Consider the following 18864-nt stretch of genomic DNA (forward strand, 5'->3'; position numbering starts at 1 on the left):
GCTTATTTAGTAGAGGAGTCATTTTTGGCTCCTACAGTAACCCAAACCAATTCCTGGCGCAGTGGAGATACCCTTGAGAGTTTGATAACGAGCTGTAGTGATGGTGTTGATCATGAGCGATGGCTCGACGACCTGCAGCGAGGTGAATAGTTGCTGCCAATTTTTGTTACTGTTCAGCGACGTGGGCACGAGAATGAACCAACAAGTCAACGGTGATTATGGTAGCCGCTGCTAAGAATGCCAGCTGCGTCCGTCGACTCACGCTTGTGCTGCAATTTCTGCTGCTGGTACGTCCACCGCTGCACGCGCGATGATTGCTGCCTGCTGCAATTCTTCTGCCATTGCAAGTCTGCTGCTGCCTTCACAAATTCAAACCCAATTCAACGAAAGGATTTGTCCTGATTGCGGCACCGACTTGGTTTCTAGTTGAAGAACTATGATTCCATCCACTTCCTTTGGTTTGGGGACGGCATTTAGGTGGAGCAATATCCCACTATACATAATGTGTATATATCTTCTTCTTTTTTTGTATTATTTTGTTTTGTTGCTCTTTCTTTAGATTTTTTTTTTTTTTTTTTTTTGGCAGGTGCTCACAACGTTCATGGATTTCCTTGCTGTTTTGGCGGAGATTTTTTTTGCCCGTGCTTATAGTCCAGTGGCGGCTTCCTACAAGTTTGTAGTTAGTGACGACTTTCTGCAAAATTTTGCAGTTAGTGGTGGCTCTCTGCAAGTTGCTGCCTTCTACAAATCAAGTTTGCGTGTCATCTTCGAGCGCAATTTCCAACCGTAGGTGGCGGCTCCCTTTTTTGGGTTTCTGCGTCCTTTGACATTTGCAATACCTGCTGCTACCGTCACTGTCTTCTATTGTCATATATGCCTTCTATTGCCATCACTGTCTGTTGTTGTTGCAAAGTCATCGTTGTTCGTCGTAGAATTGTCATTGCTGCTATAAAGGAGTTGTTGGGCTACATTGGAACTGCTACAGGGCAGTTGTTGAATTGCACGCACTGCCACTGCTGCGTGGGAAGCTGGACTGCTTGCACTGTCATGCTGTGACATGTCCCAACCCAGATATCCAAATGACACCTGGATGGCACATGCTAGCCAACACTCGAAAGTGATAAAAGCCATAAATTTATGAATATGCAAGAACATAAGGGAACATGTAGTCCAAAAGTCATGCAACAAACAATAATCATAAGGAATATACAAACACTAACAAGGCAATAACAACAATCCAAATTAAACATGAATGAAACGAAATGTCCAATAGTTACAAATCCGAAAGAAAAAATGTATGAATATGTCCAGAGCATACCACTAAATGGCTGTACTAGTGAAAGGTAAGACATCAAGTTACAATTATTTATAAAGAAGCCATACGCAAGTGGAAGAACGCAAGTTCACTGATAAGGAAATGCCTCGAAGCTCGGGTCGTATTCCTCGTCACAAGGTCCTGAGGGGGCGCAAATACAAAAAGGTGAGTGGACTATAATTTATAATACTAGTAATAATAAGAAACCAATTTCTTTATGAACATACTAACCCCTTGTCACGCCCCAATCCTGATATACGTTCAAAATTGACACGTGTCATCATCGAAAATCCGTATCTATCATACCCCACCTCCGGGATATGGGCAAGCACAACTGAATAATCGAATCACATAGTTATTTTTCGTATGCTTTATGGGTGCATCTAACCTCCCCGTTAGACTGCCTACGTACCCTAAACAGGGATCAAGCCATTCGTAGTTCGTCATGCACAATAATTGACATATAACACTGTCCGATTAAGTTGAAAGGTATAACATTTCTCAATCAATCAATAGAACTTGACAAGCATGAAAATACTAGACTCAGGGTTACATAACAAACCCATCTGAAAATCATGATTTTCCCTCCATCAATATATAGGCCATTATGTTACAACATGATACCGCAATTCACAACATATATCATTTCAAAGAACCAACGATGTACAATACCATTCTCTAGCCACATTTATCAATAAGTCTAGTCATAACAATAACAATGATATCCAACATAACAATCCCACATGACGATTAACATTTCCACTTCATCCATCACATAAATCATCACGTTTCCCACATAAAATTGCGTTTCATAGCATGTAACATATTTAAGAATTAACAAAGTACATATCATTCTCTAGAAATATTAATCAACTAAAATACTCATAATAACCACACTCCTATCCAACGTCATTCCACAATCCCGTCAATTAATAATGCCAACCATCACATCATCAATAACACATACAACACATCGAAACACGTGGGCTAGAGCGACACAGTTCGGCCGAAGACTACATCTTTGAAAAAGGGAAATTTTGGACCACCCAACGGAACCAAGGCATCAAAGGGGATTCCGGACCATCACTCAACGGAATCCAAGCAGAACTCAGTTCCGGACCACACAACAGAACTGAACGGAAGTCCAAGAAACATAACAATGGCTCGAAGGAACAAGACATGATTCAAGTTACTCAATTCCCAAAAACTCAACGAAACGAAACAATATCGAGCAACAAATCCACATCACAATGGCTTATCGGTCCATTACTAGACCTCACATCTCTCAAGCAATTCCATATGCATTACAATCGTGTGTCATAACCATTTCCAATACCCAAGTTAAATCACATTTCACTTCATCATACTAATCACTATGCTTCCAACATTATATCCCGATCCATAGCTTGTAACATATCAAGGAATTACGAAGCACAATAATAATATTTAATTACGTTAATCAATCAGTGAGATAACATATCATTTCATGAATTAATTAAAGAACTCTACATAATTCCCTACTTGGGTTATGAATAATAACATGGCGATTCTAATTTGTATTCACAATATCTGTTGTGGTAATTCCCATCTATTCGAATTTAGGATTCTAAGATCACCTTACGGAATGAACAAGAGCAAGGATTTCGGACAACTCAACGGAATCCAACAACATCGGGTTCCGAACCACTCAACGGAACCAAAATATCAAGCGGTTTCTCATAATTTACCCAGACCTGTCATATGTAAAGTCAATGCCAATATTATGGAATTGGTGCACTGGCAAATCAGGCACTCAGATAAGCTAAGAGGCTCAAGTGAGGGACAATAAAATAAGCCTGTGATACAATAATAAAACCAGCCATCAATCATAATTTATAAACCTTGAATATAAATCTTTCATAAGAAATCAATACCAAACTTTTGAAAACTCCGAGGGAGTCACCTAGACATCCAAAAGTTCATTTCAAACAACCATAACATCTCACACCCATATTTACATACACACAATGAAAGTAGAATTAGGGCGACACAGTTCATCCAAAGCCTACACCTTTGCAACCATCTCAAACTAAACTCAATGAACTAAGGTGGATACAATCCCGGACCATCACTCAACGGGATTGCGGGGTAAGAGGGATTCTAGACCATCACTCAACGGAACCCAAACCAAGATACGATTCCTGACCATCACTCAACGGAATCGCGGAGTACATTGCATAACCACCAATAAATGAAACAACACATGAATCAAGTTACTCAAGTTATAAAGGCTCAACGAAACAAGAAATGAAATAATGAAACGAGCATTGACACATGTTTCAAAGCAACAAACCCCATGACAATGGGTTAACGGTCCACCACTAGCCCTCACCTTCATCAAATCAAGCCAATCATACAAAACAACCCATATTTCCAATATGCACGTCAAATCCCACTTCATATAACTATATCATTGGCTAAATATGAAAATTAACAATTTATAGGAAAAATGATTATAAAACCATTTCATATTCACATATATTAAAGTCACTCACATTTCATCATATCATACCATCTATGTAAATCAACCACCTTTCGAATTTGCACGTCAAATCCCATATCACGATCATCATCAGCACACAAGCCAAATCATGTTTAATAAACACAGGTTTATGGCTATATATATATATATATATATATATATATATATATATATATATATATATATATATATATATATATATATATATATATATATATAATCACATTTCAATAGAATCACATTATAAGACCAAGTCAAATTCACAGATGATACCAATATAAGAAATCAAGGTAATAACCATATCACATATGTTCAAATCACTCTCTAACCAATGTAGGTCCACTAGACTTCACTTAAGTCTCCCATAGTACTAAATTTTTATTATTTAGAACGTTCCGAGACATGTTGACAATAATTCAACTCTCGGTCAACGATGGGGTCCACAACGATCCGCAAATCAGATTTATGATCCATAACTTCCCAAAGTCTACATTATGCTTCGAGAATAACATACTAAAGATGGAAAAGAAATGGGGAAATCTAACATCACAGAGATGTAGGGCTCATCAAGAGCTTTCCATGGACACCAAGATCACCCAAAACGGAGCTCGGATGAAGAAGATACAAGCGGGTCAAGTTTGGTGGGTTAACGGGTCCAATTCTCCCCTAAAACGGGTTAGTGCAGTTTCCCCCCTTCCATTTTCAGAAACCTCCCTCTTTTCTGGAGGTTTCCCTCCCATTTATAGCATTTTGGTAATATTACCAAAATGCCATCAACTTCAAACGACTAACTTTTCCGTTTCGACTCGGAAATAAGATATGTTTACACGTACGCACTCATGGAATCGAACTCTACCTAACCAATTCAAGAGTTGACCGAAAAGGTCGAGAAAATTTGAAATGACTAAAGTAACCCTCACTTCGTTTTTCTCAAATTTGGAGAAATAAAGAACTAGTTCCAACCAAATCTGCGAAATACGTCAAAAATAAAATAAAATAATAATTTTGGGGACAGGATATCACACCCCTTGTTTTGAAAATGTATATAATACTACATAATAGGTTTTCTAAAAACTCTACATGTTATAAGGACGTTCATACAATAAAATCATCTCTAAAAGTGATAGTGCAACGCCCAAGGGCAAAACCAACGAGTCTCGAAAATCAACACGACGATGTACTCAACTAGGGGTATCATAGTTGCCCGAAAGCATAACCATCACTTGAAGGTGAAGCTGTACGACATTGTGTTACATCAGTGAAGATATCTGGTAGGTCCCATAACCTGAAGGTGATGCTGTATAACTCTAGGTTACGCCTAAGAAGAAATATATATATGTATATATATATATATATATATATATAACGCACCGACACTAGCCATGGCTAGTGAAGCTGTTCAACAGTAGTTTTGCCAATAAAGTTGGGAGTATGTCATAAATATCCTCAACTGTACCTATGACCATAGACGTATTACACACTTGTGTTGTGTGTATGTGTTGTATGATAACCCACTAGATAAGCACAGAAAATGTAACCAAATTCTCTTACCAAATGTAGAATTCAAAATCTCAATATCCGAAATCATAAACAAGCCATAAAAGTGATTTCTTTAAATGTGCCATTTTATAAACTGTAAATAGGTAAGCCATAAATATTTCGTAAAAACAATTTAAATAAATCATAAGTTCTCTATAACCCTAATTATAGAATTCCGTAAAACATATTATAAAACATAATCAATTCATGAAATATGAAATGCATGCAAGCCTAGTAATTTATAAAAATATGCAATTTGAGAAGGGGTCCACTCATAAATATTCCGCTACCGGGGAGTCAATCGAACTAGGGAGGATGGACTCACTTCCAACCAACGCACCTAAACACAAATAGAGATCATTTAGTAAAACTCCACTATAATGATCAAATTTGGCAAAAAAAGACAGCGTATTCGAATTTGGCACGTCGGAAAACTTAGGGAAGAACCTCGGGTACCCCCATGCGCCGCCACGGGACTGCGGCCCAGGTCACCATGCGCTATTCCACGCGCTGAGATAAGGTCGCCAAAAAATTTGCAGGTGCCATTGTCCACGACAGCGGAGCACAGTGCCTCCAATGAAGGCGCATGCACTCCACGTGTTGGCCTTTGGCAATCCCACGTCGGCCCACGCACCGTAAGTACAACTGTACTCCCCGTCCTCAATGTTCTAGAATTTTTCCAGATTTTTCCACCAACTTCAAGAACTCGTTTCGAGCTCGATAGAAGCCCAAATTGAGTGATTCAAAAGAAAAAATGTAGTTAGGAATGTGGAGAAGAGGTTCATGTCCTTAGGATCCAAACAAAGATCGGAGTTGGCCGAAAAAATGGCTAGAAGATGGCCAAATGACCACGGTCTGGAAATTTCTAGATTTGAACAGCGACTTTCTTCGAGTTTTTCCATGTTCCTACATCACCAAAACCAACCCAAAACTTACTAATAGTGAACCTAGACATGATCTATAATGAGAGGAAAAAAATTTCGAGGCTTACCTTCACCGGAAATAGCACGAATTCGCCGGAGAAGTTCCTTGCACAGTAACAGCGCTGTGTAGTGCGGGGAGGGAGTTTTTAAGTGGTTTTTCTTCTATTTTCTTGTTCAAGAACTCCTAGGGGATACAAGGGATGGTGATGGTGCTGTCAAATTGTTGTTGTAGGTGTGTGGATGTGTGTGGGTGGCTCGGCAAAGGAGGAAAAAAGAGGATGAGAGAGATGAGGGAGAATGAAGTAGAGAATAAGAAGAGGAGAGGGACTAGGCCTGGCAAATCCTAACATGACCCGATAACCCGACATGACACGAAATTAACAGGTGTTCAGGTCGACACGATAACGAATCGGGTCGTTATCGGGTAACTCGATAAGCACCTGTTAAGATAACAGGTTGGTTCGGGTATACACGTGGGTAACTTGATACATGATAAGAAAAATATTAATTTTATAATTTTATAACCCTAAAAAAATACTATAATAATTATATATATAATTAAATATTAAAAATTGGTGACCATTGGATCGGCTTAAATATACATACCATTCAATTTCTTAAGTGTTATATGTACAAAATTAATAAATTTAAATCTACTTAATATATACACACACACCATTGAACTTGATAGGATATGAATTCTACGAAACTAATTTCAACGATCCAACCGTCAACCTTGTTTGTATATGCTTTGACATCGCATCAGTAAAAAATCACAAAAAAAAACATTCAGAGATCAAGTAACGGGACAAAACTTTTTTACGGTTATCAACGAAAAATCACGATTTAACGGTTATTTTAACTCCAATTTTGATAAGTTTTTATAGCTACACTCCTTGACCCTATATGAATATACTGAATGAACTTGATCTTCAATTTAAAATATTTACACTAGTGGATACCATAAAATCTTATGTTATACTTAATTAAAGTATGAATAAACTCTTAAGTGTTAGTGAATCTATTGTTTTGATGGGATACACATTCTACGAAACTAGTGTCAACAATCCAACCGTCAAACATGTTTGTATATATATCGAGATCGCATACGCCAAAAATTACAAAAAACAAACATTCAAAGATTAAGTAACGGGATAAAACTTTTTGACAATTATAAACAAAAAATCACGATTTAACGGTTATTTTAACTCTGATTTTGATGATTTTTACAGCTACACTCCTTGACCCTATATGAATACAATGAATGAATTCGATCTTCAATTTAAAATATTTACACTAGTGGATACCACAAAATCTTATGTTATAGTTAATGAAAGTATAAATAAACTCTTAAGTGTTAGTGAATCTATCGTTTTGATGGGATACACATTCTACAAAACCAATTTCAACGATCTAACCGTCAAACTTGTTTGTATATGCTTCAAGATCACATATGTCAAAAATCGCAAAAAACAAACATTCAGAGATCAAGTAACGGGACAAAACTTTTCGATGGTTATCAACAAAAAATCACGATTTAACGATTATTTTAACTCCAATTTTGATGAGTTTTTACAACTACACTTTTTGACCCTATACGAATACAATGAATGAACTCGATCTTCAATTTAAAATATTTACACTAGTGGATACTGCAAAATCTTTTGTTATATTTAATGAAAGTATGAATAAAATACTGAAGTGTTAGTGAATCTATTGTTTTGATGGGATACACATTATAAGAAACTAGTTTCAACGATCTAACCGTCAAACATGTTTGTATATACTTCGATATTGCATATGCCAAAACTTGTAAAAAATAAACATTCAGAGATCAACTAACGAGACAAAACTTTTCGATGGTTATCAACGAAAAATCATAATTTAACGGTTATTTTAACTCCGATTTTGATGATTTTTTTTACAGCTACACTCTTTGACCCTATATGAATACAATGAATGAACTCGATCTTCAATTTAAAATATTTACACTAGTGGATACCACAAAATCTTATGTTATACTTAATGGAAGTATGAATAAACTCTTTAAGTGTTAGTGAATCTATCGTTTTGATGGGATACGCATTCTACGAAACCAATTTCAACGATCCAATCGTCAAACTTGTTTGTATATACTTCAAGATTGCATATGCCAAAAATCGCAACAAATAAACATTCAGAGATCAAGTAACGGGACAAAACTTTTCGACGGTTATCAACGAAAAATCACGATTTAACGGTTATTTTAACTCCAATTTTGATGATTCTTTACAGCTACACTCCTTGACCCTATACGAATACAATGCATGAACTCGATTTTCAATTTAAAATATTTACACTAGTGGATACCGCAAAATCTTTTGTTATACTTAATGAAAATATGAATAAAATACTTAAGTGTTAGTGAATCTATTGTTTTGATGGGATATGCATTTTAAGAAACTAGTTTCAGCGATCCAACCGTCAAACATGTTTGTATATGCTTCGAGACAGCATACGCTAAAAATCGCAAAAAACAAACTTTCAGAGATCAAGTAATGGGACAAAACACTTCGACGGTTATCAACGAAAAATCACGATTTAACGGTTATTTTAACTTTGATTTTGATGATTTTTTTTACAGCTACACTCCTAAACTCTTAAGTGTTAGTGGATCTATCATTTTGATGGGATATGTATTCTACGAAACTAATTTCAACGATTCAACCGTCAAACATGTTTGTATATAAATCGAGATCGCATATGCCAAAAATCGCAAAAAAAATAAAATTCAGAGATCAAGTAACGGGACAAAACTTTTCGACGGTTATCAACGAAAAATCATGATTTAACGGTTATTTTAACTCCGATTTTGATGATTTTTTTACAGCTACACTCCTTGACCCTATATGAATACAATGAATAAATTTGATCTTCACTTTAAAATATTTACAGTAGTGAATACCACAAAATCTTATGTCATGATGATAGATGAAAATTGAGGATTTTGTAAAAGGAATAACATGCAAGCTTTGAGTTCCATTGGCAAGGTTTAAACCTTTGAGAAAGGCTTCACCAGCTTGAAAACAAAAACTCTTTCATTTTGCATATCCTTGCACATTTAATATTGTAATAGACTAGTAGTGTATGGATGTTTGTTTATTAGGCTCTTATTTTCGAGTGTAGATGTAGTACTTAAACGACAAATGTGTTTTAATGTTTTGAAGTAATATTTATGTGGCAATGTGTGGTATGTGCAAATTTAAGAAATTTTTTTTTTTTTCTTAACTGGTCATAATGGGTGCGACACGACAAGACGCGTTAAAATAACATGTGTTACACGAAAACGACACGAACACGACAGACACGACCCATTTGCTAAGCCTACTCTGGACAGAGAAGGAATACCCCAGAAATGGGGGGAAAATTGCCACGTGGCACCCTAGGAATGGTCCAAAGTGGAGAAATATCTCCTATGTAAAATTACCAAAATGCCCTAGATATTTAAACATTCGTAAAAACTTCATTTTAGCTCTGATTTCAAATCTGCTTGCCCCTGCATGTTTGTATCAACGAATACTATGCGAATAATTTAAAAGAAAATTTCCTACATGTCGTAGAACGAAAGTCAACAAAAGTCAACAATTTCGTCGTTAGGGGTATTTTTGTAAATTCAACTAATTAAAACGTAATATTTTAAGACGGGTCATTACATGCTACAAGGGAGCCACTGGGTTGCATGCACTGCCACTGCTCAAGGCAGTTGATGGACTTCACGTACTGCCACTACTACAAAAGTGTGCTGAATTGCACACACTATCACAAGGGAGGCTACTCGCCGCAAAAGAGGATGCTCAATGCAAGAAAGGCTGCTCACCGCAAGGGAGTGTGCTCGACGCAAAGGAGGACAATCAACGCAAGGGAGTCTGCTCGCCACAAAGGAGGCTGCTTGGGGCAAGAGAGTTTACTCGCCGCAAAGGAAAGGGTCGCTGGACTGCACATATGATGTGATATATAATAGCACTCAAATTAAACCCTCTTGTTAACAATTGTAGTAAAAATGCAAGTGGGGATCGTTCTAGGCCGAGGATTAGGAGGGATTGCTAATCTACTTAAAACTAACTCAAAAAATACAAAACTAGGCTCATATGACTCAAAACAAACTAAAAGGACTCAAAACAACACAAAACAATCATATAGACTCAAAACAGAAACTAAGAATGATTTTGGACGAATTCTAACTTAACTATGACTCAAAACACTCAAGGACACAAACTAAAATAGGTTCTAACTAAGTAAAACACGAAATATTAAAGGGGAGGGGGGGGATTGGTTTTGACGAATTTAAAGTAAAACAAACAGATTTAAAGACTTAAACTAGATGAATACGAATTTGGTGAATTAATGGGTGATAAGCTAGCTAGAGAGTCCTTCTCCACACATGACACACTTGCATACAAATTGATTTCTAGTTGGTTTTTCAATAGACCATGAACCTTAACACCCCAGATTAACCGTGACATCACTAATTAACCCTTAGATTTTCCTCTTGGATGGAAAACGCATCGGCAACCAAATTATTCTTCAATAGTTCCCTCCAAGAAAAGGGTAACAAATCAGAATCCCATGAGGAAAAGGGAAGGGATTTGCGGCAGCATCCAAAGGGAAAGGGAAAGGAACTTGCACGGCAAGGAAAAACGGAGAAGAAGGGGAAAGGTGTGGCACCAAGGTGGGAATGTGATTTAGCCTTCTAGAACATATATCTAAGTGTCCCAATATATTTAGGAATCCCCTTTAACAGTTGGAAATTAAGTAGGAAAAGATTAGGATTGACTACGTCAAAATAAGGAAGTTTGACTCATATTTCCTTCTTTGTAGCTGATTCATTTTCTTCCAAGTCTTGAATTGATTTCTTCCATCTCTTTAGCAGATTCTTAGCCTTTCTTAAACTTCAATTTCGTCCATCCATCTTACTCCAAGCATGTACTAACCATTCCAAGCCCAAAATTACTCCCAAATGCTCTAAATTGCACTTTCTTGCCACTTTAACCATTTGGACCTACAAACACACGAAAATAGCTTAAAATACTAAAATAACGAAGAACTAACTAAGTAAATGCAAGAAAACAAGCTAACTAAGTTGCATAAATATGCTCCTATCAACATATTGCTGCTACTGCAAGAAAGTAGCCCGATTACACGCACTGTCGTTGCCTGCGAAGACGAAGACACACCACTACCTGCAAGGACGAGTCATTGTGACAACAAGCTTTGATGATGAGGAGGAGGACACGCTACTGCCTTTGAGAACACATTGCTACCTACAAGAACACGTCGCTGCCTATGAGGACGAGCCTCTATGAAGACAAGTTGTGATGCCACTATTGCAAGTACCATCTTTAGGTCTACACCGCCTTTGGGACTACATTACCTTTGATGCACATTGTACTTGCGACTACACCGCATTTGGAACTCTATGCTCCACATTGCTTTTTCTGCTTGCTTATCCTTAGAAGACACCTATTTACTGAAGGCATTGGAAGACTTGCTCAAGAGTTAATGGTGGATGGCTGCAACCGTCAGGTGGTGGCCGTCGATGTCACACATCAAGTGATCATCGACGTACACCTGCCATGACATTTTCTGATTCAATCGTGATCGTTGAATTTATTGAATTACCTTTGATTTTATAAAATATGATCAATTTTTTGGAAATTTTCTCTAACTCTTGGTTCGAATGAGGGAGGTAATATACACACACGGAGTTGGCCTAAAACTTGAAAGAAAAAAAGGAAGAAATTTTTTTTTTTTGAACAAACGATATTATCTGCACTAAGGGAGATCGTGAGCTTAGCCTCACAATGGGCTAACAATAATATGGTTCAAATTCGCCTTTAGCGAGAAACTTAAGACTTCTCACTTACAAGTGAAGATGAATACCACTAGACCGTAATACTAAGTGGCAGGAGGGAGGGAATTTGGTGGGGCCTACTAAATCTTGATGTGACATAAGCACGTTGGTGTTGTGCCAGTGATCTCTTCTCAGTCGTTGGATATGAACATGATTAATTGATTGCCTTAAATGTTCTGATACTTTATATAGTGGGGTCAAGCATCAATTTGGTTGGACCAAACCGGCCCATCAAATCGCGGTAGTTGGTTTTTTTTATTATTTTCTTAAGAAAAGTCAAGTGATCCAAAATTGAATTGAATCATATAATAAATTGCTTCGGTTAGAGAAAGTCCACTCGTTTTAAGAGGGTTTCGGCAAGGCAAGGGCAAGTAACTTGCCTTTCCTATTCACTCTGAATAATACTTGCCCTTGTGAAAGTCCACCTGTTTAATAAGAGAAAGGGCAATTAGTCTTCACAAATATATTTTTCATTGTTTGTAAATTTGTTCCATGGAAATAAATTAAATGATTGCTTTTGAATACCCAAGGGTCCAGATAATAACAAGTTAGTTACATTGAAATTTATTAATAAATATAATGTTAACCCAACACTCAAGAAAAATGTGTTTCCTGATGGACCAATTTTTCCTCTCTCATTTTTATTTGGAAAGTGGAAAACAAATATAAAGGATTGTAGTAAAAATGTATACAAAGTTGTGATGGGGAAATGAAAAAAAAGGTTGGGTATTATATTTTCTTATTTTTTTACCGTTAAATTAATCTTGACCGTTGATTTTCAAACTCATCTGAAATCAGATACACTAGAACGTTCCTCATGTCACAAGGTAACATTTAAAAAAAAAAAAAATATTGTTGGAAATCCAACGCAAGAACCAGTTTCAATTCCAACACAACATCATTTGCAAGTTTATATACAAGTGAAGTGTTGTTTTCGATGCCCACTTCCCCCATGGCCTCATCCACGCCGAGTTGTATCGAGTTTTTACTCACAACAAGCCCTGTCAGCGAGCCGTTTGTCTATGTTGTTAAGCTGTTGTAGTGGGGCCTGCTGTCAGCTAGTCTCTAGCTTTTTTCGTGTGTGACACATGCACCTGACAAAAAAAATAAAAAAGATGGTTGGCATCATCATGACGTCAACCCGTTGATGTAAGGCCGGGTTTATCTTGCTCACCACTTTGTCCTCCACAAATTCGACGGATGTAAGTGTTTTTTATACGGCTAAAGGGCTATAGCCCTTGTCTTGGCTTTTGTTGATGGGTGGACTTGCTCTTATAGTCTCGAGTTTTTATTTTATATGTGTCCTATTATTGGATAATAACTAGATAAAACTTGTGAATAAGTGCGGTCTTTTTATTGGCTAATAACTGGATTTTAAGGTTAGAGAAATTTCAAAGTTCTGACAGTGTTATAATACATGCAATAATTACAGAGACGATTTCAAATTAATCTTGTAATCTAAACGGCATGTTGAATTTAGCTAACAATGTTGTAAAAAAGGCTAAAGAAAAATTATTAGATTTACGCCCACACTATTCGAATCAAACAGTTGAACCTTAGTATGATTTCTTAACAGATTTTTGTTAAATACGAACATGACCAACATATTATGATGTAATTGGTTTGGTCGTAGTTTTGGGTAAAACCAATTCAATCTGAACAATGTCTTCCCATAGCATATATAAGTGCTTCAAAACTTCTGCATAGACTCATGATCACGTGGGATTTCCCACGCAAGTTAACTTGTCAAGACTTTATGTAAATTTAAAAAAAAAGAGTCATTTACAATTTTCAATTTTTTTATTTTTTATTTTTGTTTAGAAGAAAGGTAATTTTATACCAACATCACACCATAATTACAAAGGAAGAGGTCTAATTACAAGAAAAGCACAAAATAAGATATGAACCACCAAAACAAAGGCCAAACAATGATTTTGAGCCAAAAAACAGACAAACCATAGTCCAGCAAGAACCACTGCCGCTAAGGCATCTTTGAGATCCCGCCAAAAGCCAAATCTCCAAACAGACTCCATAGATCCGACCGACCAACTTTGCATAATTGATGGAAGAGATGACTCCAACATCCTCCATAAAGCACCACACTAAACAAAACCACAACCACAAACCAAGGGAAGCTAGTGAGAGATGACCCACTAGCAACAAATCCACCAAGGGCAACAAAGCCACCGAAGAAAAATCTATGAAAGGTGATGGTGTGAACACCTGAGTCGAAGCTCTAAGCACTTCCCAAGATAATCGCATCAAAACACGTTCATAGATTGTGGCTACATATATGAAATCAACAATTGAAATCACTCTTGCATTTACAATGTAGGCGTCTGTTATTTGCATTTACAAACCACACTTGCACCCTTGTTTTTGTTTTCTCGCTCAATTTAGGTCCAAGAAGAAGCTCAAGTCTTAAACTGCGCTTAACCTTAAACATTTAAATTGAAGCACGTTAGAGATGTAGGGTTAGCTTATTTTAGGAGTGCGACTTGTGTCAGGTCAAAATTCAGTTGCGCTATGGTATGATTGTGTTTAAATTCAAAAAATGGGTCATGCACTTGTCACGTTAATAATTTATAGATCTCCACGATGAAATGCAAATTAACATTTTGAATACTTAGCAATAATATGAAAAGATTGAAAGATTATGTTTAATTAATAGATTAACTGTGACTGTTTAATTAATATATAGGTGATTTATTGATTTTTGTTGTCTCTTTTATATCCAAAAGATTGAAAGATTATGTTTAATTAATAGATTAACTGTGACTGTTTAATTAATATATAGGTGATTTATTGATTTTTGTTGTCTCTTTTATATCCTTCAATGTAGACTATGTAGTCTCAACTTCTAAACCATATCGAATTACGAGGACATACCCTTCATTGGTCTTTTCTAATCACTACATTCAGCTCCAGAACATTTTTTTATTTACTTTTAGCATAATTTGCTTTCTAGTTGACCTCAAGTAATCTTAAAGTTTTATTTGAGATTACTTCTAGAAAGTTAAGTGTGTTTCTTGACAGTTAAAAGCATTTTTAACAATGTAATCGAATTCACTTCCACAAGAGTATAGCAACAGTGCTTACATTTTGTCAAATTTCACTTGTAGTACCATTTGTCTAGCACATTGACATTTTTTACTTTATTTGCTGAATTAAAACTTCATTCAACACTTGCACAAAAGCTAAAAAGCAGTGATTAACTAACGTAATAAAGTGGATCAGGCAACTTGAAGGTCCGATTGCCGACAGTTGTACCCAAAATATCGCTCCATTGATCGCCCATGTTCCCAATTATTCTAAATCCATTTTTCTCAAGCTTCTCCCTCTCTGCTGTTTTATACACGTACGATGTCTTCCCAGAATAATTTGATCCCCTGCAAACCAAAAAAGTTACTAATGTTTAGACAACAAAAAAAACAATACAATAAAATTTATTTATGCTAGGAGAAAATTTTCAATAGTTAACTGAGACTGGGGTCCGAGAGGCTCGAATCCAAATCAGGATGATCACAAGGGTGCTTGATTTGTACTATAGTGCTAGCCTTCCACTTAACAACATAAAACATTCACATTGATTTTTTTGGGCTTTTGCTAGGAATCATATGGAGGACCACAAAAGCATTCACGTTGATTTTTTCCATGACAAGTTAAAGAATAGGCATGATGCACTGATATAAGGTTAAAAAGTAGGTCAAGATGTATACGCGCAAAAATAGAGAAAATTAGGGTTGAACCACCACATGTAATGGTTCAGCCTTAGCTCGTCAAGCGTTAAGTTAACTCGTTAACAGGTGCTTACTTTAGAACAAGCTTCTTCCAAGTATGATATCCGGCATTTTTGAGATTGGTGGTCGTGACACTTCTTAGATCTTCTCCTCTTCCTGTTATGAACACAACCTTGACTCCAAGTCTCAACAACTTCTTGTACAGCTTAAGACTCTCGGGCAAAGCTGGGGCTGTGCCTTCGAACACCCATTCATTGAATGCAGTAGCATTGTATACCTCCGTCCTGAAAATATTATATCCAAAAATGTTATATAAAATATAAGTCTTACTTAAGGTATCATGTGATTTGCCAATAATCTACATTATCTAAAAAGATTGTATTTCTCAGATTTCTCAATTATTGCTTTTCTTTTTAGAAAAATTTTCCATTTGGATGATCAACTTCTTTGACTTATTAGTACTTTATTTTTCTATTTATGCGTTGGGTCATGTGCATCCTCTTGCTTTATATCTAATCAAATCTTTGAAATAAATTTAGATTAGATTGCTTAGGCATCACATTATTGGTACTGATATGAGTGAGTTTCGTAGAGTATTTTTATAGTAGAGCGATAACTTTAGTGTGTTAATAATTAGTTATTATAGGGAAGGGGAAAATCAATGAAGATTAAATTTCACCAAGATGCATAAGTATGATTGTTTTTCGACGTTGCCATAAAGCGGCGTATGAGAGTTTCATACATTATTAAATCTTTCTTTTACAAAATAAAATTATCATTACTAAGGGAAAAGGGAGGGTTTGAAATTATTAACTTATTTAAAAGATGAGAAATTTTGAAGCTGGAAGACACGGATAAAAACATAGCATCCTATCTATTATAGGATATTTACCACATGCTACATTATATTCTTTTATTAATCAAACTATTCGCGTTATATAAATTCCATTATTCTTTTTTTTTTTCTATCAAACAAGAATTGTGCAATCCTGGGGTCCCCCTCATAGAAAGAAAAAAACAGATGCAAAACCTTTTTTTTTCAACATTAATAAAATAGTGAATAATATCGTGAAGGTGATAAATATGATATATCATCGATTATTACGATTTTTAGTCGAAGTTGTTTATCATAATTTTAATATTGAGAATTGGAATGTATGCAGTATAAAATGAGAAACAAACCAAAAGATGGAAATGAAGAACTCCATAATTAACAATGTTGAGCAGCGTACATTCGTGGGTTTTCATATATATAAGACACACACACACATACATATTTTGTTAAATTATGACAATCATAGCAATCGTCAAAGTTCATATGTGATTATTACATATATATATATATATATATAATCGCTTATATAATATTACACATAATTAACATTAAATAAACATTAATTTAGTGCAGACACCTTTGCGTAAAAAACAGTTAATATGCAGATACCACAGTGGTGGAAATGTGTTGTACCCTTATATGACGGCGTGAGTTCGAATTTTGTCGGTGACTAATCTAACATTTAACATTTAACTTACTCCGCTATCGTTTTGCTCAAAAAAAAAAAAAAAAAACAGTTAAATGTCATTTTTTAAAATATTGATCTTACAAAAATCATATTTTTTTAAACCACATGACGTGGCGGATGACATTTTAATGATTTAAAGAATAAATCCAACTATTAATCTTCACCTCATATAGTTTACAAAATATGATTCAAAGAAGTAGTCTCTCAAGTATCACCCTTGATTAATTAACAACTTACCCGAATCCATGACGAGCATAATACGGTAGATTAGAGAGTGTAGTTTCGTCTATATCAAAGACCCAAACGTTCTTGCCATCCTTTGTAAGATTGAGGCTCTGAGCATGGAGCCAAGCCTCATCAGTGACCACTTTTGAGTCTTTCCTGTACTGGTGCCCAAGCATGTAGTGACCAACGTAGCTTTCACATTCTGCCGGAACAGTCTTCCAGTTGATAATGTTCCTAGTTTCCACCCCCAAACGCCAACTCAGGCAAGACACGCCAGGAACGCTGCCGCCACCTGCCCCGGATTTCGGCCTGAGGAGATGGATATGGTGGTTTATAAGTGGCTCATAAGCTTGAGATGTTGAGAAAACTAGGGCAAGAAAGAAGAGTAGTACTACTGTCGATCTTTCCATGGTGTGTGCAGTATTCGGTGAGTGGAGACTTCGTTGCTTTCGATTGCTAATTTTCCTTCTTTAAATAGGGTTTAATTAAGATATTGACCCTTGCTATTAGGGACTATTAGGGACAATTACGTCGGTGCCCCTTAGTTATTCAAAAGGAATATTATTCCGGATGTTTTTTTTTTTTTTTTGAACAAATGATAGTATCTACACTAAGGTGGTAGAAGAGTGAGTTAAGCCTTACAATGAGCTTGCTTATAATAATGTGGTTCAACTTCATCTTTGGCGAGAATTGAACATAAGACTTCTCACTTACAAGTGAAGAGGAATATCATTAAACTGTAATAGTTAAGATGCACATGACCTTGAGTTGTTTTTGAAATTAATTGTATGATTTTTTAAAAATAATGATATATTTACACGAAAAAGTGAAGAATAAATTAGTATTGAACTAATTATTTACATATATAAATATTTTACAAATAAGTACAAATGAATGCTACTAAATTGTACTAGTTAAGTAGCTAACTATATATTCAGTTTTAAATTTACCTATTTAAGCTGATTAGCTTTTTCTTGTCCCTTCTATTTGGTCGGTAGCTAAGCTTGAATTGATGGATTAAAATATCCTTCACATTTCTCACATTATTGGTACTAGGCATTTTCTGTTTTCTTACACCAAATACACAAAAAAAAAAAAAAAAAAGTTGAAATCAACCAAACAGAAACTCCAAAACGCAAAAGGACTTAGAATTAATAATGTCATAATATGTCGACACATGCAAAACGT

The 18864-nt window shown here is 35.8% G+C and overlaps 2 protein-coding genes across 2 annotated transcripts in view; both read right to left on the bottom strand.

The window, feature by feature from the left end:
* The window catches only part of LOC137708596 (profilin-like), a 41472-nt gene extending 29555 nt beyond the window's left edge, over positions 1-11917 (bottom strand). The window contains exon 1 of the mRNA XM_068447711.1: positions 11846-11917. Within this exon, the coding sequence (XP_068303812.1) occupies positions 11846-11917 (72 nt within the window). The remainder of the gene's footprint in view (positions 1-11845) is intronic.
* A 3315-nt stretch (positions 11918-15232) lies between these two features.
* Positions 15233-18116, bottom strand: LOC137708137 (acid phosphatase 1-like). The gene is made up of 3 exons (XM_068447139.1): positions 17689-18116; positions 16003-16212; positions 15233-15577 (listed from the first exon to the last, which is right to left on the bottom strand). The coding sequence occupies exons 1-3, from the start codon at positions 18084-18086 to the stop codon at positions 15400-15402; spliced, it is 786 nt and encodes a 261-aa protein (XP_068303240.1). The 5' UTR covers positions 18087-18116; the 3' UTR covers positions 15233-15399.
* Positions 18117-18864: the final 748 nt, after the last annotated feature.

The sequence above is a fragment of the Pyrus communis genome, chromosome 11, assembly GCF_963583255.1.
Source record: "Pyrus communis chromosome 11, drPyrComm1.1, whole genome shotgun sequence".
NCBI classification, from domain to species: domain Eukaryota; kingdom Viridiplantae; phylum Streptophyta; class Magnoliopsida; order Rosales; family Rosaceae; genus Pyrus; species Pyrus communis.